General features: G+C 31.2%; 1 protein-coding gene across 2 annotated transcripts in view; it reads right to left on the minus strand.

Annotated features, from left to right (window-relative positions):
• LOC143229926 (uncharacterized) overlaps positions 1 to 18,026 on the minus strand; it is a 111,232-nt gene that overhangs the window by 34,122 nt on the left and 59,084 nt on the right. For both annotated transcript variants that reach the window (XM_076462796.1, XM_076462797.1), the window contains exons 3-5: positions 12,944 to 13,115; positions 5,260 to 5,401; positions 3,557 to 3,722 (exon numbers count right to left, since the gene is read on the minus strand). In XM_076462796.1, the coding sequence (XP_076318911.1) occupies positions 3,557 to 3,722; positions 5,260 to 5,401; positions 12,944 to 13,115 (480 nt within the window). The remainder of the gene's footprint in view (positions 1 to 3,556; positions 3,723 to 5,259; positions 5,402 to 12,943; positions 13,116 to 18,026) is intronic.

Here is an 18,026-nt window from a genome sequence, read left to right on the forward strand (position 1 = left end):
AATAGACTAGTTGGTTTATAAAGAACATACTAGTTGATTTATAATGAACATACTAGTTGGTTTATAAAGAACAGACTAGTTGATTTATAATGAACAGTCTAGTTGGTTTATAAAGAACAAACTAGTTGATTTATAATGAACAGACTAGTTGATTTATAATGAACAGACTGGTTGGTTTATAAAGAACAGACTAGTTGATTTATAATGAACAGACTAGTTGATTTATAATGAACAGTCTAGTTGATTTATAACGAACAGACTAGTTGATGTATAATGAACATACTAGTTGATTTATAAAGAACAGACTAGTTGATTTATAATGAATATACTAGTTGGTTTATAATGAACAGACTAGTTGGTTTATAAAGAACAGACTAGTTGATTTATAGTGAACAGACTAGTTGGTTTATAAAGAACAGACTAGTTGATTTATAATGAACAGACTAGTTGATTTGTAATAAAAAGACTAGTTGATTTGTAACAAACAGACTAGTTGATTTGTAACGAACAGACTAGTTGATGTATAATGAACAGACTAGTTGGTTTATAAAGAAGAGACTAGTTGATTTGTAAAGAACAGACTAGTTGATTTATAATGAACAGACTAGTTGATTTGTAATAAACAGACTAGTTGATTTGTAATAAACAGACTAGTTGATTTGTAACGAACAGACTAGTTGATTTATAACGAACAGACTAGTTGATGTATAATGAACAGACTAGTTGATTGGTAATGAACATACTAGTTGGTTTATAAAGAACAGACTAGTTGATTTATAATGAATATACTAGTTGGTTTATAATGAACAGACTAGTTGGTTTATAAAGAACAGACTAGTTGATTTATAGTGAACAGACTAGTTGGTTTATAAAGAACAGACTAGTTGATTTATAATGAACAGACTAGTTGATTTATAATGAACAGACTAGTTGATTTATAAAGAACAGAGTAGTTGATTTATAATGAACAGACTAGTTGGTTTATAAAGAACAGACTAGTTGATTTATAAAGAACAGACTAGTTGATTTATAATGAACAGACTAGTTGATTTGTAATAAACAGACTAGTTGATTTGTAATGAACAGACTAGTTGATTTATAACGAACAGACTAGTTGATGTATAATGAACAGACTAGTTGATTTGTAATGAACATACTAGTTAGTTTATAAAGAACAGACTAGTTGATTTATAATGAATATACTAGTTGGTTTATAATGAACAGACTAGTTGGTTTATAAAGAACAGACTAGTTGATTTATAGTGAACAGACTAGTTGGTTTATAATGAACAGACTAGTTGGTTTATAAAGAACAGACTAGTTGATTTATAATGAACAGACTAGTTGATTTATAATGAACAGTAGTTGGTTTATTATTAACAGACTAGTTGATTTATAAAGAACAGACTAGTTGAATTATAATGAACAGACTAGTTGATTTATAATGAACAGACTAGTTGGTTTATAAAGAAGAGACTAGTTGATTTATAATGAACAGACTAGTTGATGTATAATGAACAGACTAGTTGGTTTATAAAGAACAGACTAGTTGATTTATAATGAATAGACTAGTTGGTTTATAAAGAACATACTAGTTGATTTATAATGAACATACTAGTTGGTTTATAAAGAACAGACTAGTTGATTTATAATGAACAGTCTAGTTGGTTTATAAAGAACAAACTAGTTGATTTATAATGAACAGACTAGTTGATTTATAATGAACAGACTAGTTGATTTATAACGAACAGACTAGTTGATGTATAATGAACATACTAGTTGATTTATAAAGAACAGACTAGTTGATTTATAATGAATATACTAGTTGGTTTATAATGAACAGACTAGTTGGTTTATAAAGAACAGACTAGTTGATTTATAGTGAACAGACTAGTTGGTTTATAAAGAACATACTAGTTGATTTATAATGAACAGACTAGTTGATTTGTAATAAACAGACTAGTTGATTTGTAACAAACAGACTAGTTGATTTGTAACGAACAGTCTAGTTGGTTTATAAAGAACAAACTAGTTGATTTATAATGAACAGACTAGTTGATTTATAATGAACAGACTAGTTGGTTTATAAAGAACAGACTAGTTGATTTATAATGAACAGACTAGTTGATTTATAATGAACAGTCAAGTTGATTTATAAAGAACAGACTAGTTGATTTATAATGAACAGACTAGTTGGTTTATAAAGAACAGACTAGTTGATTTATAAAGAACAGACTAGTTGATTTATAATGAACAGACTAGTTGATTTGTAATAAACAGACTAGTTGATTTGTAATGAACAGACTAGTTGATTTATAACGAACAGACTAGTTGATGTATAATGAACAGACTAGTTGATTTGTAATGAACATACTAGTTGGTTTATAAAGAACAGACTAGTTGATTTATAATGAATATACTAGTTGGTTTATAATGAACAGACTAGTTGGTTTATAAAGAACAGACTAGTTGATTTATAGTGAACAGACTAGTTGATTTATAGTGAACAGACTAGTTGGTTTATAAAGAACAGACTAGTTGATTTATAATGAACAGACTAGTTGATTTATAATGAACAGACTAGTTGATTTATAATGAACAGACTAGTTGATTTATAAAGAACAGAATAGTTGATTTATAATGAACAGACTAGTTGGTTTATAAAGAACAGACTAGTTAATTTATAAAGAACAGACTAGTTGATTTATAATGAACAGACTAGTTGATTTGTAATAAACAGACTAGTTGATTTGTAACAAACAGACTAGTTGATTTGTAACAAACAGACTAGTTGATTTGTAACGAACAGACTAGTTGATGTATAATGAACAGACTAGTTGGTTTATAAAGAACAGACTAGTTGATTTATAAAGAACAGACTAGTTGATTTATAATGAACAGACTAGTTGATTTGTAATAAACAGACTAGTTGATGTATAATGAACAGACTAGTTGATGTATAATGAACAGACTAGTTGATTGGTAATGAACATACTAGTTGGTTTATAAAGAACAGACTAGTTGATTTATAATGAATATACTAGTTGGTTTATAAAGAACTGACTAGTTGATTTATAATGAACAGACTAGTTGGTTTATAAAGAACAAACTAGTTGATTTATAATGAACAGACTAGTTGGTTTATAAAGAACAAACTAGTTGATTTATAATGAAGAGACTAGTTGATTTATAATGAACAGACTAGTTGATTTATAATGAACAGACTAGTTGATTTATAATGAACAGACTAGTTGGTTGATAAAGAACAGACTAGTTGATTTATAATGAATATACTAGTTGGTTTATAATGAATATACTAGTTGGTTTATAATGAACAGACTAGTTGGTTTATAAAGAACAGACTAGTTGGTTTATAATTAACAGACTAGTTGATTTATAATGAACAGTCTAGTTGGTTTATAAAGAACAGACTAGTTGATGTATAATGAACAGCCTAGTTGATGTATAAAGAACAGACTAGGTGATGTATAATGAACAGACTAGTTGATGTATAATGAACAGACTAGTTGATTTAACACCTAGGGTTATGTCTTACTTTTCTTCTTTCTTCAGCTCTTTGTAGTTTCTCGTTTATTTCTTCATAAGTGACGTCTTTACGTTTTCTTTGTTTTTGTTGACGTTGAAGCCTAATTGGAGGAAGACGACGAACCTTTGAGCTTGTGAATGGAACTCCGTCAACATCCGACGAGACGACGTCAAATCTGGTTTAAATAATTATTAAATAACGACAGAAGAGATCAAGCATCTTTTATTGTAAATGCTCCAACAAAGGTGTTTCAAATATTACTAGTATTTTTCCATTTAGTTAACAGTTAGAGAACCACACCTACATCCATACCTAATTCCTCCTGAGAACTAAATCTACATCCATACCTAATTCCTCCTGAGAACCAAATCTACATCCATACCTAATTCATCCTGAGAACCGAATCTTCATCCATACCTAATTTCTCCTGAGAACCAAATCTTCATCCATGGTTAATTTCTCCTGAGAACCAATTCTACATCCATGCCTAATTCCTCCTGAGAACCAAATCTACATCCATACCTGATTCCTCCTGAGAACCAAATCTTCATCCATAACTAATTCTTCCTGAGAACCAAATCTTCATCCATACCTAATTCCTCCTGAGAACCAAATCATCATCCATACCTAATTCATCCTGAAAACCAAATCTTCATCCATACCTAATTCCTTCTGAAAACCAAATCTTCATTCATAACTAATTCCTCCTGAGAACCAAATTTTTATCCGTACCAAATTCCTCCTGAGAACCAAATCTTCATCAATAACTAATTCCTCCTGAGAACCAAATCTTCATTCATACCTAATCTCTCCTGAGAACCAAATCTTCACCCATACCTAATTTCTCCTAAGAGCCAAATCTTCATCCATGGTTAATTTCTCCTGAGAACCAATTCTACATCCATGCCTAATTCCTCCTGAGAACCAAATCTACATCCATACCTGATTCCTCCTGAGAACCAAATCTTCATCCATAACTAATTCTTCCTGAGAACCAAATCTTCATCCATACCTAATTCCTCCTGAGAACCAAATCATCATCCATACCTAATTCATCCTGAAAACCAAATCTTCATCCATACCTAATTCCTTCTGAAAACCAAATCTTCATTCATAACTAATTCCTCCTGAGAACCAAATTTTTATCCGTACCAAATTCCTCCTGAGAACCAAATCTTCATCAATAACTAATTCCTCCTGAGAACCAAATCTTCATTCATACCTAATCTCTCCTGAGAACCAAATCTTCACCCATACCTAATTTCTCCTAAGAGCCAAATCTACATCCATACATAATTTCCCCTGAGAAGCAAATCTTTTTCCATACCTAATTCCACCTGAGAACCAAATCTACATCCATACGTAATTCCTCTTGAGAACCAAATCTTCATCCGTACCTAATTCCTCCTGAGAACCAAATCTACATCCATACCTAATTCCTCTTGAGAACCAAATCTTCATCCATAATTCATTCCTCCTGAAAACCAAATCTTCATTCATACATAATTCTTCCTGAGACCCAAATCATCATCCATACCTAATTCCTCCTGAGAACCAAATCTACATCCATACCTAATTCCTCTTGAGAACCAAATCTTCATCCATAATTCATTCCTCCTGAAAACCAAATCTTCATTCATACATAATTCTTCCTGAGACCCAAATCATCATCCATACCTAATTCCTCCTGAGAACCAAATCTTCATCCATACCTAATTCCTCCTGTTGCTCTAGATTCTCGTTTCAACACTAAGCCTTCTACACGCAGCATCTCCAGTATCTGTTCGTTCTCATATCTGTCCCGTTCTTTACAATTCAGTTTCTTCGGGCACGCTTTCCCTACTACGATTAACTCTATAAGTTAGAAGAAACATTAAACCAATTTGTACCTAAAGTATCTGCAGCAAGTTACAAATAACAGAAACTGTTCAATTTGTATTTTAATACTAAATTCTAAGATAAACACAATTTTCAATGCCATTTCTTATACAGTAAAACAAATAATTAAACATGTCGTCCATTGTACCATCTTGTCCAGTAAGATATAGTCATAAAACACGTGCTTCAGTGTACCATCTTGTCCAGTAAGATATAATAATAAAGCACGAGGTTCAGTGTACCTCCTTATCCAGTAAGATATAATAATAAAGTACGTGGTTCAGTGTACCTCTTTATCCAGTAAGATATAATAATTAAACATATCGTTCAGAGTACCTCCTTATCCAGTAAGATATAATAATAAAACACGTGTTTCAGTGTACCTCCTTATCAAGTAAGATATGATAACAAAACACGTGGTTCAGTGTAACTTCTTGTCCAGAAACGTATAATAAGAAAACACGTGGTTCAGTGTAACTTCTTGTCCAGTAACAAAAAATAACAAAACACGTGGTTCAGTGTAACTTCTTGTCCAGTAAAATATAATAATAAAACACGTGGTTCATTCAAATATCTTCTCCAGTAAGATATAATAATAAAACACGTGGTTCATTGAAATATCTTGTCCAGTAAGATATAATAATAAAGCACGAGGTTCAGTGTACCTCCTTATCCAGTAAGATATAATAATAAAACACGTAGTTCAGTGTACCTCCTTATCCAGTAAGATAAAATAATAAAACACGTGGTTCAGTGTACCTACTTATCCAGTAAGATATAATAATAAAATACGTGGTTCAGTGTACCTTCTTGTCTAGTGAGATATAATAATAAAACACGTGGTTCAGTGTACCTTCTTGTCCAGTAAGATACAGTAATAAAACACGTGGTTCAGTTTACCTCCTTATCCAGTAAAATATAATAAAAGAACACCTAGTTCAAAGTACCTCCTTATCCAGTAAGATTTAATAATAAAACACGTGGTTCATTGTACCTTCTTGTCTTGTAAGATATAATAACAAAACACGTGGTTCAGTGTACCTCCTTATCCAGTAAGATATAATAATAAAACACGTGGGTCTGTGTACCAGATATAATAATAAAACATCTGGTTCAGTGTACCTCCTTATCCAGTATGACATAATAATAAAACACGTGGTTCAGTGTACCTCCTTATCCAGTAAGATAAAATAATTAAACACGTGGTTCAGTGTACCTTCTTGTCCAGTAAGATAAAATAATAAAATACGTGGTTCAGTTTACCTCCTTATCCAGTAAAATACAATAATAAAACACGTGGTTCAGTGTAACTTCTTGTCCAGTAAGATATAATAATAAAACACATGGTTCACTGAAATATCTTGTCCAGTAAGATATAATAATAAAACACGTGGATCAGTGTACCATATTGTCCAGTAAGATATAATAATAAAACACGTGTTTCAGTGTACCTCCTTATCAAGTAAGATATGATAACAAAACACGTGGTTCAGTGTAACTTCTTGTCCAGTAACGTATAATAAGAAAACACGTGGTTCAGTGTAACTTCTTGTCCAGTAACATATAATAACAAAACACGTGGTTCAGTGTAACTTCTTGTCCAGTAAGATATAATAATAAAACACGTGGTTCAGTGTACCTTCTTGTCCAGTAAGATATTATAATAAAACACGTGGTTCAGTATACCTTCTTGACCAGTAAGATATAATAATAAAGGACGTGGTTCAGTGTACCATCTTGTCCAGTAAGACATAATAATAAAGCACGTGGTTCAGTGTACCTCCTTATCCTGTAAGATATAATAATAAAACACGTGGTCAGTGTACCTTCATGTCCAGTAAGATAAAATAATAAAACATGTGGTTCAGTGTACCTTCTTATCCAGTAAGATATAATAACAAAATACGTGGTTCAGTGTACCTTCTTGTCCAGGAAGATATAATAATAAAACACGTGTTTCATTGAAATATCTTTTCCAGTAAGATATAATAATAAAGCACGTGGTTCAGTGTACCATCTTGTCCAGTAAGACATAATAATAAAGCACGTGGTTCAGTGTACCTCCTTATCCTGTAAAATATAATAATAAAACACGTGGTTCAGTATACCTTCTTGTCCAGTAAGATATAATAATAAAACACGTGGGTCAGTGTACCTCCTTATCCAGTAAGATAAAATAATAAAACACGTGGTTCAGTGTACCTACTTATCCAGTAAGATATTATAATAAAACACGTGTTTCAGTATACCTTCTTGTCCAGTAAGATATTATAATAAAACACGTGTTTCAGTATACCTTCTTGTCCAGTAAGATATAATAATAAAACACGTGGTTCATTGAAATATCTTGTCCAGTAAGATATAATAATAAAATACGTGGGTCAGTGTAACTTCTTGTCCAGTAACATATAATAATAAAACACGTGGTTCATTCAAATATCTTGTCCAGTAAGACATAATAATAAAGCACGTGGTTCAGTGTACCTCCTTATCCAGTAAGATATAATAATAAAACACGTAGTTCAGTGTACCTTCTTGTCCAGTAAGATATTATAATAAAACACGTAGTTCAGTATACCTTCTTGTCCAGTAAGATATAATAATAAAACACGTGGGTCAGTGTACCTCCTTATCCAGTAAGATAAAATAATAAAACACGTGGTTCAGTGTACCTACTTATCCAGTAAGTTATAATAATAAAACACGTGGTTCAGTGTACCTTCTTGTCCAGTAAGATATTATAATAAAACACGTGGTTCAGTATACCTTCTTGTCCAGTAAGATATAATAATAAAACACGTGGTTCATTGAAATATCTTGTCCAGTAAGATATAATAATAAAACACGTGGTTCATTGAAATATCTTGTCCAGTAAGACATAATAATAAAGCACATGGTTCAGTGTACCTCCTTATCCAGTAAAATATAATAATAAAACACGTGGGTCAGTGTAACTTCTTGTCCAGTAACATATACTAAGAAAACACGTGGTTCAGTGTAACTTCTTGTCCAGTAACATATAATAATAAAACACGTGGTTCATTCAAATATCTTCTCCAGTAAGATATAATAATAAAACACCTGGTTCAGTGTACCTCCTTATCCAGTAAGATATAATAATAAAACATGTAGTTCAGTGTACCTCCTTATCCAGTAAGATAAAATAATAAAACACGTGGTTCAGTGTACCTACTTATCCAGTAAGATATAATAATAAAATACGTGGTTCAGTGTACCTTCTTGTCTAGTGAGATATAATAATAAAACACGAGGTTCAGTGTACCTTCTTGTCCAGTAAGATACAGTAATAAAACACGTGGTTCAGTTTACCTCCTTATCCAGTAAAATATAATAAAAGAACACCTAGTTCAGAGTACCTCCTTATCCAGAAAGATTTAATAATAAAACACGTGGTTCATTGTACCTTCTTGTCTTGTAAGATATAATAACAAAACACGTGGTTCAGTGTACCTCCTTATCCAGTAAGATATAATAATAAAACACGTGGGTCTGTGTACCAGATATAATAATAAAACATCTGGTTCAGTGTACCTCCTTATCCAGTATGACATAATAATAAAACACGTGGTTCAGTGTACCTCCTTATCCAGTAAGATATAATAATTAAACACGTGGTTCGGTGTACCTTCTTGTCGAGTAAGATAAAATAATAAAACACGTGGTTCAGTTTACCTCCTTATCCAGTAAAATACAATAATAAAACACGTGGTTCAGTGTAACTTCTTGTCCAGTAAGATATAATAATAAAACACATGGTTCACTGAAATATCTTGTCCAGTAAGATATAATAATAAAGCACGTGGTTCAGTGTACCTCCTTACCAGTAACATATACTAAGAAAACACGTGGTTCAGTGTAACTTCTTGTCCAGTAAGATATAATAATAAAACACGTGGTTCATTCAAATATCTTCTCCAGTAAGATATAATAATAAACACCTGGTTCAGTGTACCTCCTTATCCAGTAAGATATAATAATAAAACAAGTAGTTCAGTGTACCTCCTTATCCAGTAAGATAAAATAATAAAACACGTGGTTCAGTGTACCTACTTATCCAGTAAGATATAATAATAAAATACGTGGATCAGTGTACCTTCTTGTCTAGTGAGATATAATAATAAAACACGTGGTTCAGTGTACCTTCTTGTCCAGTAAGATACAGTAATAAAACACGTGGTTCAGTTTACCTCCTTATCCAGTAAAATACAATAAAATACGTGGTTCAGTGTATCTTCTTGTCCAGTAAGATATAATAATAAAACACGTGGTTCACTGAAATATCTTGTCCAGTAAGATATAATAATAAAACACGTGGATCAGTGTACCTCCTTATCCAGTAAGATATAATAATAAAACACGTGGTTCAGTGTACCTTCTTGTCCTGTAAGATATAATAATAAAACACGTGGTTCAGTGTACCTTCTTGTCCTGTAAGATATAATAATAAAACACGTGGTTCAGTGTACCTTCTTGTCTTGTAAGATATAATAATAAAACACGTGGTTCAGTGTACCTTCTTTTCCTGTGAGACATGAGTATTAAACAGGTGGTTCAGTGTGCCTTCTTGTCCTTTAAGACATGATAATTAAACAGATGGTTCAGTGTCCCTTCTTGTCCTGTATGACATGATAATTAAACAGGTGGTTCAGTGTGCCTTCTTGTCCTGTGAGACATGATAATTAAACAGATGGTTTAGTGTGCCTTCTTGTCCTGTAAGACATGATAATTAAACAGGTGGTTCAGTGTGCCTTCTTGTCCTGTGAGACATGATAATTAAACAGGTGGTTCAGTGTGCCTTTTTGTCCTGTAAGACATGATAATTAAACAGGTGGTTCAGTGTGCCTTTTTGTCCTGTGAGACATGATAATTAAACAGGTGGTTCAGTGTCCCTTCTTGTCCAATAAGACATAGTAATTAAACTCGTGGTTGAGTGTCCCTTCTTGTCCAATAAGACACAATAATTAAACTCGTGGTTCAGTGTCAACTTCGGCTTCCGTAGACATGATATATTCACCTATAGAGTTAAAACTCGCATCTATTCAAACGCAAATTATAGTTAAGACAAAATATCCAGCATATTACTCTGCTTAACACTTTAACAAAGTATAATGTGATATCTTTCACATAAATATTTAATAAATAGTTATAAAGGTCAAAGAGAAATTGAGCTGAGACAAGTTATAACTAAATAAAAGTTGTTAGTTCACATTTTACCCTGAAAGACATCAACGGGCATAAACGTCAACACCACACTTTGATAAAGATCACTTGATAACAAAGGGTGTTTCAAGTTCAGTATCATATTCAGAAAAGACATTCCATGTAAATACCGGTGTATAAGGTTAAATAGCATACAATGTCATATTTATAGGATCATAACTTGATCATCACAATGATAAAAAGTTCACTGCTATAATTATACACTGATCACGTGACAACCATTGGCGTATAAAATTGACTGTCACCGTTGGACAGATCACGTGATATCCACTACCGTATAAAGTTCATCGCTGCAGTTAAACAATGTTCACGTGATAATTATTTGGGTGTAAAGTTGTTTTGTTTTTTGTAGTTAAACAGAAAGGTACACAAAGTGCTCTGAACACCACGGACATCGAAACCCGGTTTCTAGCAGTATGAGTCCGCGAACATATCACTGTCTCACTGCGGGGGGTAGTCGTTTAAAGTTAAAAGTCACTCTTTAAAAAGTGATATTTTAATAATGAAATATAACGTTTACTTTACACAGTAACATGTAAATTATTTTACAAACTCGCTATCCGTTCATAATTCCCTGTTTGTCGGTTCAACTCTGTTAGTAACATTCCAATGGGTTCACAGGTTTGTCTGAAGTGGAAATATTAGGTTTCAATTCCAGTAGAGATGAGATTCTTATACACATAAAATGTATTTTATTATTAGCTCATTACGTATAGAGGACGATATTACAATACTAGGAAAGATAACAATAACATGACAGTTTGAGCAAGGAATTCAATTCCAAAAACTGGACATAGCACAGTTTTATATTATCAGGTGGAAATGTTGAGTTCACATCCTTGTCGAACTGATGAGTTATGTGAATTTATTATTATGTTAATTGTTTTGCATATTTTACCATATTTGTAACACGATCTTTGAATATTTGAAATTACACGAATACATTTAAAGAGTAGAGCAGGGACAACACCACGATAAACACCAGTGACTGTGTGACAAATAAAATGAATATATTTACCAAAAAAAACACGATGGTGGTGCTGTAGATAGTTTGTTTGTTTCTGAATTTCGCACAAAGCTATTCGAGGGCTGTCTCTAACCATTTAAGAAATGTTATACAATCGTGTATTTACGAAATGTTATACAATCGTGTATTTAAGAAATGTTATTCAATCGTGTATTTACGAAATGTTATACAATCGTGTATTTACGAAATGTTATAAAATCGTGTGTTTACGAAATGTTATACAATCGTGTATTTAAGAAATGTTATACAATCGTGTATTTAAGAAATGTTAGTCAATCGTGTATTTACGAAATGTTATACAATCGTGTATTTAAGAAATGTTATACAATCGTGTATTTACGAAATGTTATACAATCGTGTATTTAAGAAATGTTATTCAATCGTGTATTTATGAAATGTTATACAATCGTGTATTTACGAAATGTTATACAATCGTGTATTTAAGAAATGTTATACAATCGTGTATTTACGAAATGTTATACAATCGTGTATTTAAATGTTATTCAATCGTGTATTTACGAAATGTTATACAATCGTGTATTTACGAAATGTTATACAATCGTGTATTTAAGAAATGTTATTCAATCGTGTATTTACGAAATGTTATAAATCGTGTATTTAAGAAATGTTATACAATCGTGTATTTACTAAATGTTATACAATCGTGTATTTAAGAAATGTTATACAATCGTGTATTTGCCATTCTTCAGAAAATTCGTTTTCTTTGTCATTAAAATTGACAAATGTTCAGAAATTTGAGATTGTAGAAACATTTCTTTGTGAACACATTTCCTTCAACTTATAAACTTTGTAACACAGAAGATCTGAGTTGTTTCTCCTTCCTAATTTCTCCTAATGATACACGAGGGATATCTCCTCTAGACGCACATAAATTAGCAGTAATAAAGGAGAGACAAAACAGCTAGTCAACACCACCAACCACCACCTTTTGAACAACTCTTCTGCCAGTGAATAATGCACTGTTATATCAGAGTTCTCCCACATTGAAAAGACAAGCATATCTGGTACGACGGTGATTCAAACCTGATATTCAACATAAAAAGAAATTATAATTAAATACCACTTACACGATGTAACCAAATATGGACAAAATGGTATATTGTCTCATAGAACGCTACTTTTCCTACCTACGTACACAACAGACTTAAACTATTGTCCCACAACCTGGATTTATCAACAATAATCACATCCTAATGGTACACTGTCTGATGACTTACGTCTTTACTTACCCAGGTCAACAGGTTTAAACTCTTGTTCTACAACATCAATCTTATCCGGTGTCGAATATTCTGTGATAACAAAAGCGTATTCTTCGTCTAGTTCATAGACACCCGAGTCACAGCTGACTGTGGTCTGCCACGACGTGAACGAACAGTTCGAGATAAGGCTATCTGTGGAATTCTGAAATAAGGTTTTACATAATGTAAGAGCTAAACCTTGTTTTATTATGTATTGAATGATAATGTAATCAACTTATTCTTGAAATTAAACCTTGTTTTATTAGTTATTGAATGATAATGTAATCAATTTATTCTTAAAATTTAACCTTGTTTTATTATGTACTGAATCATAGTGTAATCAACTTATTCTTGAAATTAAACCCTGTTTTTTTATGTATTGAATGATAGTGTAACCAACTTATTCTTGAAATTAAACCTTGTGTTATTATCTATTGAATTATAGTGTAATCAATTTATTCTTGAAACGAGGACAGAAGTTAAAACAAGAATTTGAAGTATTGATTTTGTTGCTTGAATTCTTTATGTAATATTTTAAAACCCAAATTTGAAAATCTGAATATCTTATTAGTTTTGATTGAAAAGTAAATAATTTATTTTATTTTATCTGCACATTAATTTAAAGATTTGTTTCTCTAATTGAAAACAAGCTTGTTAATAAAAAATGCATCCAACTTTAAAACAAAACAAAACAATGTTCTGTAATTCGCTAAAACAACTGCTGTTGTCATTCTCAAACAACGACATTACCTTGTTAAGGTTTATGACATCTTAAAACAACTGCTGTTGTCATTCTCAAACAACGACACTACCTTGATAAAGTTTATGACATCTTAAAACAACTGCTGTTGTCATTCTCAGACAACGACACTATCTTGATAAAGTTTGACATCTTAAAAAACTGCTGTTGTCATTCTCAAACAACAACACTACCTTGATAGTTTATGACATCTTAAAAAAACTGCTGTTGTCATTCTCAAACAACGACACTACCTTGATAAAGTTTATGACATCTTAAAACAACTGCTGTTGTCATTCTCAAACAACGACACTACCTTGATAAAGTCTATGACATCTTAAAACAACTGATGTTGTCATTCTCAAACAACGACACTACCTTGATAAAGTCTATGACATCTTAAAACAACTGCTGTTGTCATTCTCAAACAACGACACTACCTTGATAAAGTTTATGACATCTTAAAACAACTGCTGTTGTCATTCTCAAACAACGACACTAACTTGATAAAGTTTATGACATCTTAAAAAACTGCTGTTGTCATTCTCAAACAACGACACTACCTTGATAAAGTTTATGACATCTTAAAACAACTGCTGTTGTCATTCTCAAACAACGACACTACCTTGATAAAGTCTATGACATATTAAAACAACTGCTGTTGTCATTCTCAAACAACGACACTACCTTGATAAAGTTTATGACATCTTAAATGACTCCAGCAAGTTTAAAGTTGTAGATAGAAATATCACCAAACAGAGAGAAAATAAACTTCAAAGACTCTGGTTAAAACTAAAAAAGGAAAATGCTATTTGTAATCAAGTATATTCCCAGTTAAACTAGTGAGTTACAGTCATGTCTGTCTGAACTTTAAACATTTAGTTTATATCATAGCATAATGTTTAGGGACAACAAGGAACCTGTTGGTCCACTTCAGCTGTCTCATCTTTTAAGCCAAACCAATTCCCAAAGACATCCATCATATTTGAAAATGAAATAGCTTTAGCTGAAAACAGTTTGTACCTTGTCTAAATCTGTATTTGCGTTCTCTTGTTCTTTCATTATTGCTGTTAATTACGAAAATTGTTGACACATCAACATTATCAATTGCTTTTACAAGTTTAAACACTTCAATAAGATCCTCTCTAACTCTTAATTTTTCCAAGAAAACAAACTGTTTTAAGGATCTTAACCTCTCCGCATATGACAACCCATCCATCACAGATACAAGTTTAGTTTCTGAATTCTGTCTAACAATTCAATGTCCTTAAAGTAAAGAAACCAAGACTGAACATAATATTCCAAACACCATCTGCCCAGTGACCTATATAAAGTTATTACAGCCTTATCACATAACTAAAACTAATTTACCATTTATTTGCCCAAATCACTAAATGATGTAAATCCTTTTGTAAATTAGCAGCATCCTCTTCATAGCCAGCAATGTCCAAGACCTTGATATCATCATCAGATTTAAGTACTTTATTGGCTAATCCTTCATCTATGTCATTGACATAAATCAAAGAGAACAATGATCGTAAGACTCCTGTTGAAACAATCAAATACAAGTTAACTACACTTTAGACTTGCTTACGGCTCCTACTGAAACGTGGAGTCTAACGTTGACTGTTGTTTTAAAGAGAAAACCAAAACTCTTTAACGGTGATGTTAAGTGGCTTCGAATATGCTGGTGACACATGATAGTTCAGTACAGAGCTTTTTGTATGTTTCACTTGACGTGTTTTAACGGACCTGTAGCTATTCGAATCGCTATTACGAAGATATAAACCAAATCAAAAATGTTAAAACAGGAATATAACCACAACTAGCTGGTCGACTGCATGAATCAAAGTTGGAATTGTTCAACAACAGTTTACTCAGTTCTACAGCTCTTTAGTGTCGTGATCAACTTACAGTAAAGGGTGGTCTGTATAAGTACAACTGGTGATATGTATCAGACTGTTGAATATGAAACGTCGGATTTCTTAAGGTGTGAAACAAGAACATCTTTATGTTGTTTACTTTATTTAATCAAAATAAACTCCTTTAACCTCAATACACTGCTACTAACGAGTTGTAAGCACATAAATGCCATCTTTAAATAACTGAACGTCCTTTGTAGCAGTGAAGTCTTCGAAGACACTTTGAATTAACCTTTGATTTGCAAATTGTTTTTCTTTAAAAAACGTCTAAATGTTTAAAAAGTGATCATATATAGGGTAAAGATCTGGTGAATCTGTTTGATCAGGTAAAGTTTCATACCGATGTTTAGTTTTTGGACAGTAATGCGTGAGACATGAGATCAAGCATTGACATCAACCAGTAGTGATCCGCTGTGACTGACTATTACTGGACGTTTTATGACAACTTTTGATCCATTATTTCAAGTTCAGAATAATATTTCTCTGCTGTGGTCGTTTCTCCTTCGTTTAAGAATGAATAAGGGATCAAACTGACGGCCTCAAAATACTGACCATAAGCTTCTTGAGGTGGTCATCTGACTTTGGCATATTTTTATTTGATTCTTTATAGTCAACCGCTGTTTGGATCGTCGTAAAGTGTTTATTGTTTATCATAGGTGATAATTACTTAGAAAAACAGGTCATTTTGGTTGCAAGTTAGGAACAAATTTCAACTCTTCTTGTTTGATGTTTTCAATTCGTGATCTACTCATTTATTGAGCGTTTTATTGTTATCGTTTGCTTCAAGATGTTGCGAAACTGTTGAATAACGAGTGTCACGTTTATTGGGAAGTTCTCCACGGTTTGGCAGCAATCCGATTCAACTAATGACTCAATTCTTTGTCATTAATAGCGGCCCCGAGACTCATTTTCAAGGTTGGTGTCACAAGAGTGAAAACTCGGAAAACAACTTTGTGTCGTGCAATCATTAGCTGTTCCATCACCAAATGCACGATGAATATTACAAGCTGGTGTCACCCAATTATGACCATGTCTGAACAAGTACTAGATAATTACACGAATATTCATTTTATCATGGGTTACAAAAATCAATATAAATATGAGTCAGATTCTCAAATAAGGAAATAAAGTGAGCTTGAAATGAAACATCCAATATACAATACACAAAATATTATATAAAATATACTATATACAATATACTATATAGTATACACAATACACTATATACAATATACTATATAGTATATACAATACACTATATAGTATATACAATACACTATATACAATGCACTATATACAATATACTATATACAATACACTATATACAATATACTGTACACAATGTACTATATACAATATACTATATACTATATACAATACACTATATACAATATACTATATACAATATACTATATACTATATACAATACACTATATACAATATACTATATACAATGTACTATATACAATATACTATATAGTATATACTATATACAATATACTATATACAATACACTAAATACAATATACTGTATACAATGTACTATATACTAGATACTATATACTATATACAATACACCATATACAATATACTATATACAATGTACTATATAGTATATACTATATACAATATACTATATACAATACACTATATACAATATACTGTATACAATTTACTATATACAATATACTATATACAGTATACTATATAAAATATACTATATAACAATACACTATATACAATATACTGTATACAATGTACTATATACAATATACTATATACAATACACTATATACAATATACTGTATACAATGTACTATATACTATATACTATACACAATACACTATATACAATATACTGTATACAATACACTATATACAATATACTATATACAATATACTATATACAATATACTGTATACAATTTACTATATACAATATACTATATACAGTATACTATATAAAATATACTATATACTATACACAATACACTATATACAATATACTGTATACAATTTACTATATAAAATATACTATATACAATGTACTGTATACACTTTGACTATATAATAATATAATTATATACAGTATACTTATATAAAAATATACTATATAATTATACACAATAATACTATATATACAATATAATTGTATACAATTTTACTATATAAAATATACTATATTCAATGTACTGTATATACCTATTTACTATATATAATATAATTATATACAGTATAATTATATAAAAATATACTATATACTATACACAATACACTATATACAATATACTGTATACAATTTACTATATAAAATATACTATATACAATGTACTGTATACAATTTACTATATACAATATACTATATACAGTATACTATATAAAATATACTATATACTATATACTATATACAATAC

This window comes from Tachypleus tridentatus, chromosome 10 (genome assembly GCF_004210375.1).
Source record: "Tachypleus tridentatus isolate NWPU-2018 chromosome 10, ASM421037v1, whole genome shotgun sequence".
Classification (NCBI taxonomy): domain Eukaryota; kingdom Metazoa; phylum Arthropoda; class Merostomata; order Xiphosura; family Limulidae; genus Tachypleus; species Tachypleus tridentatus.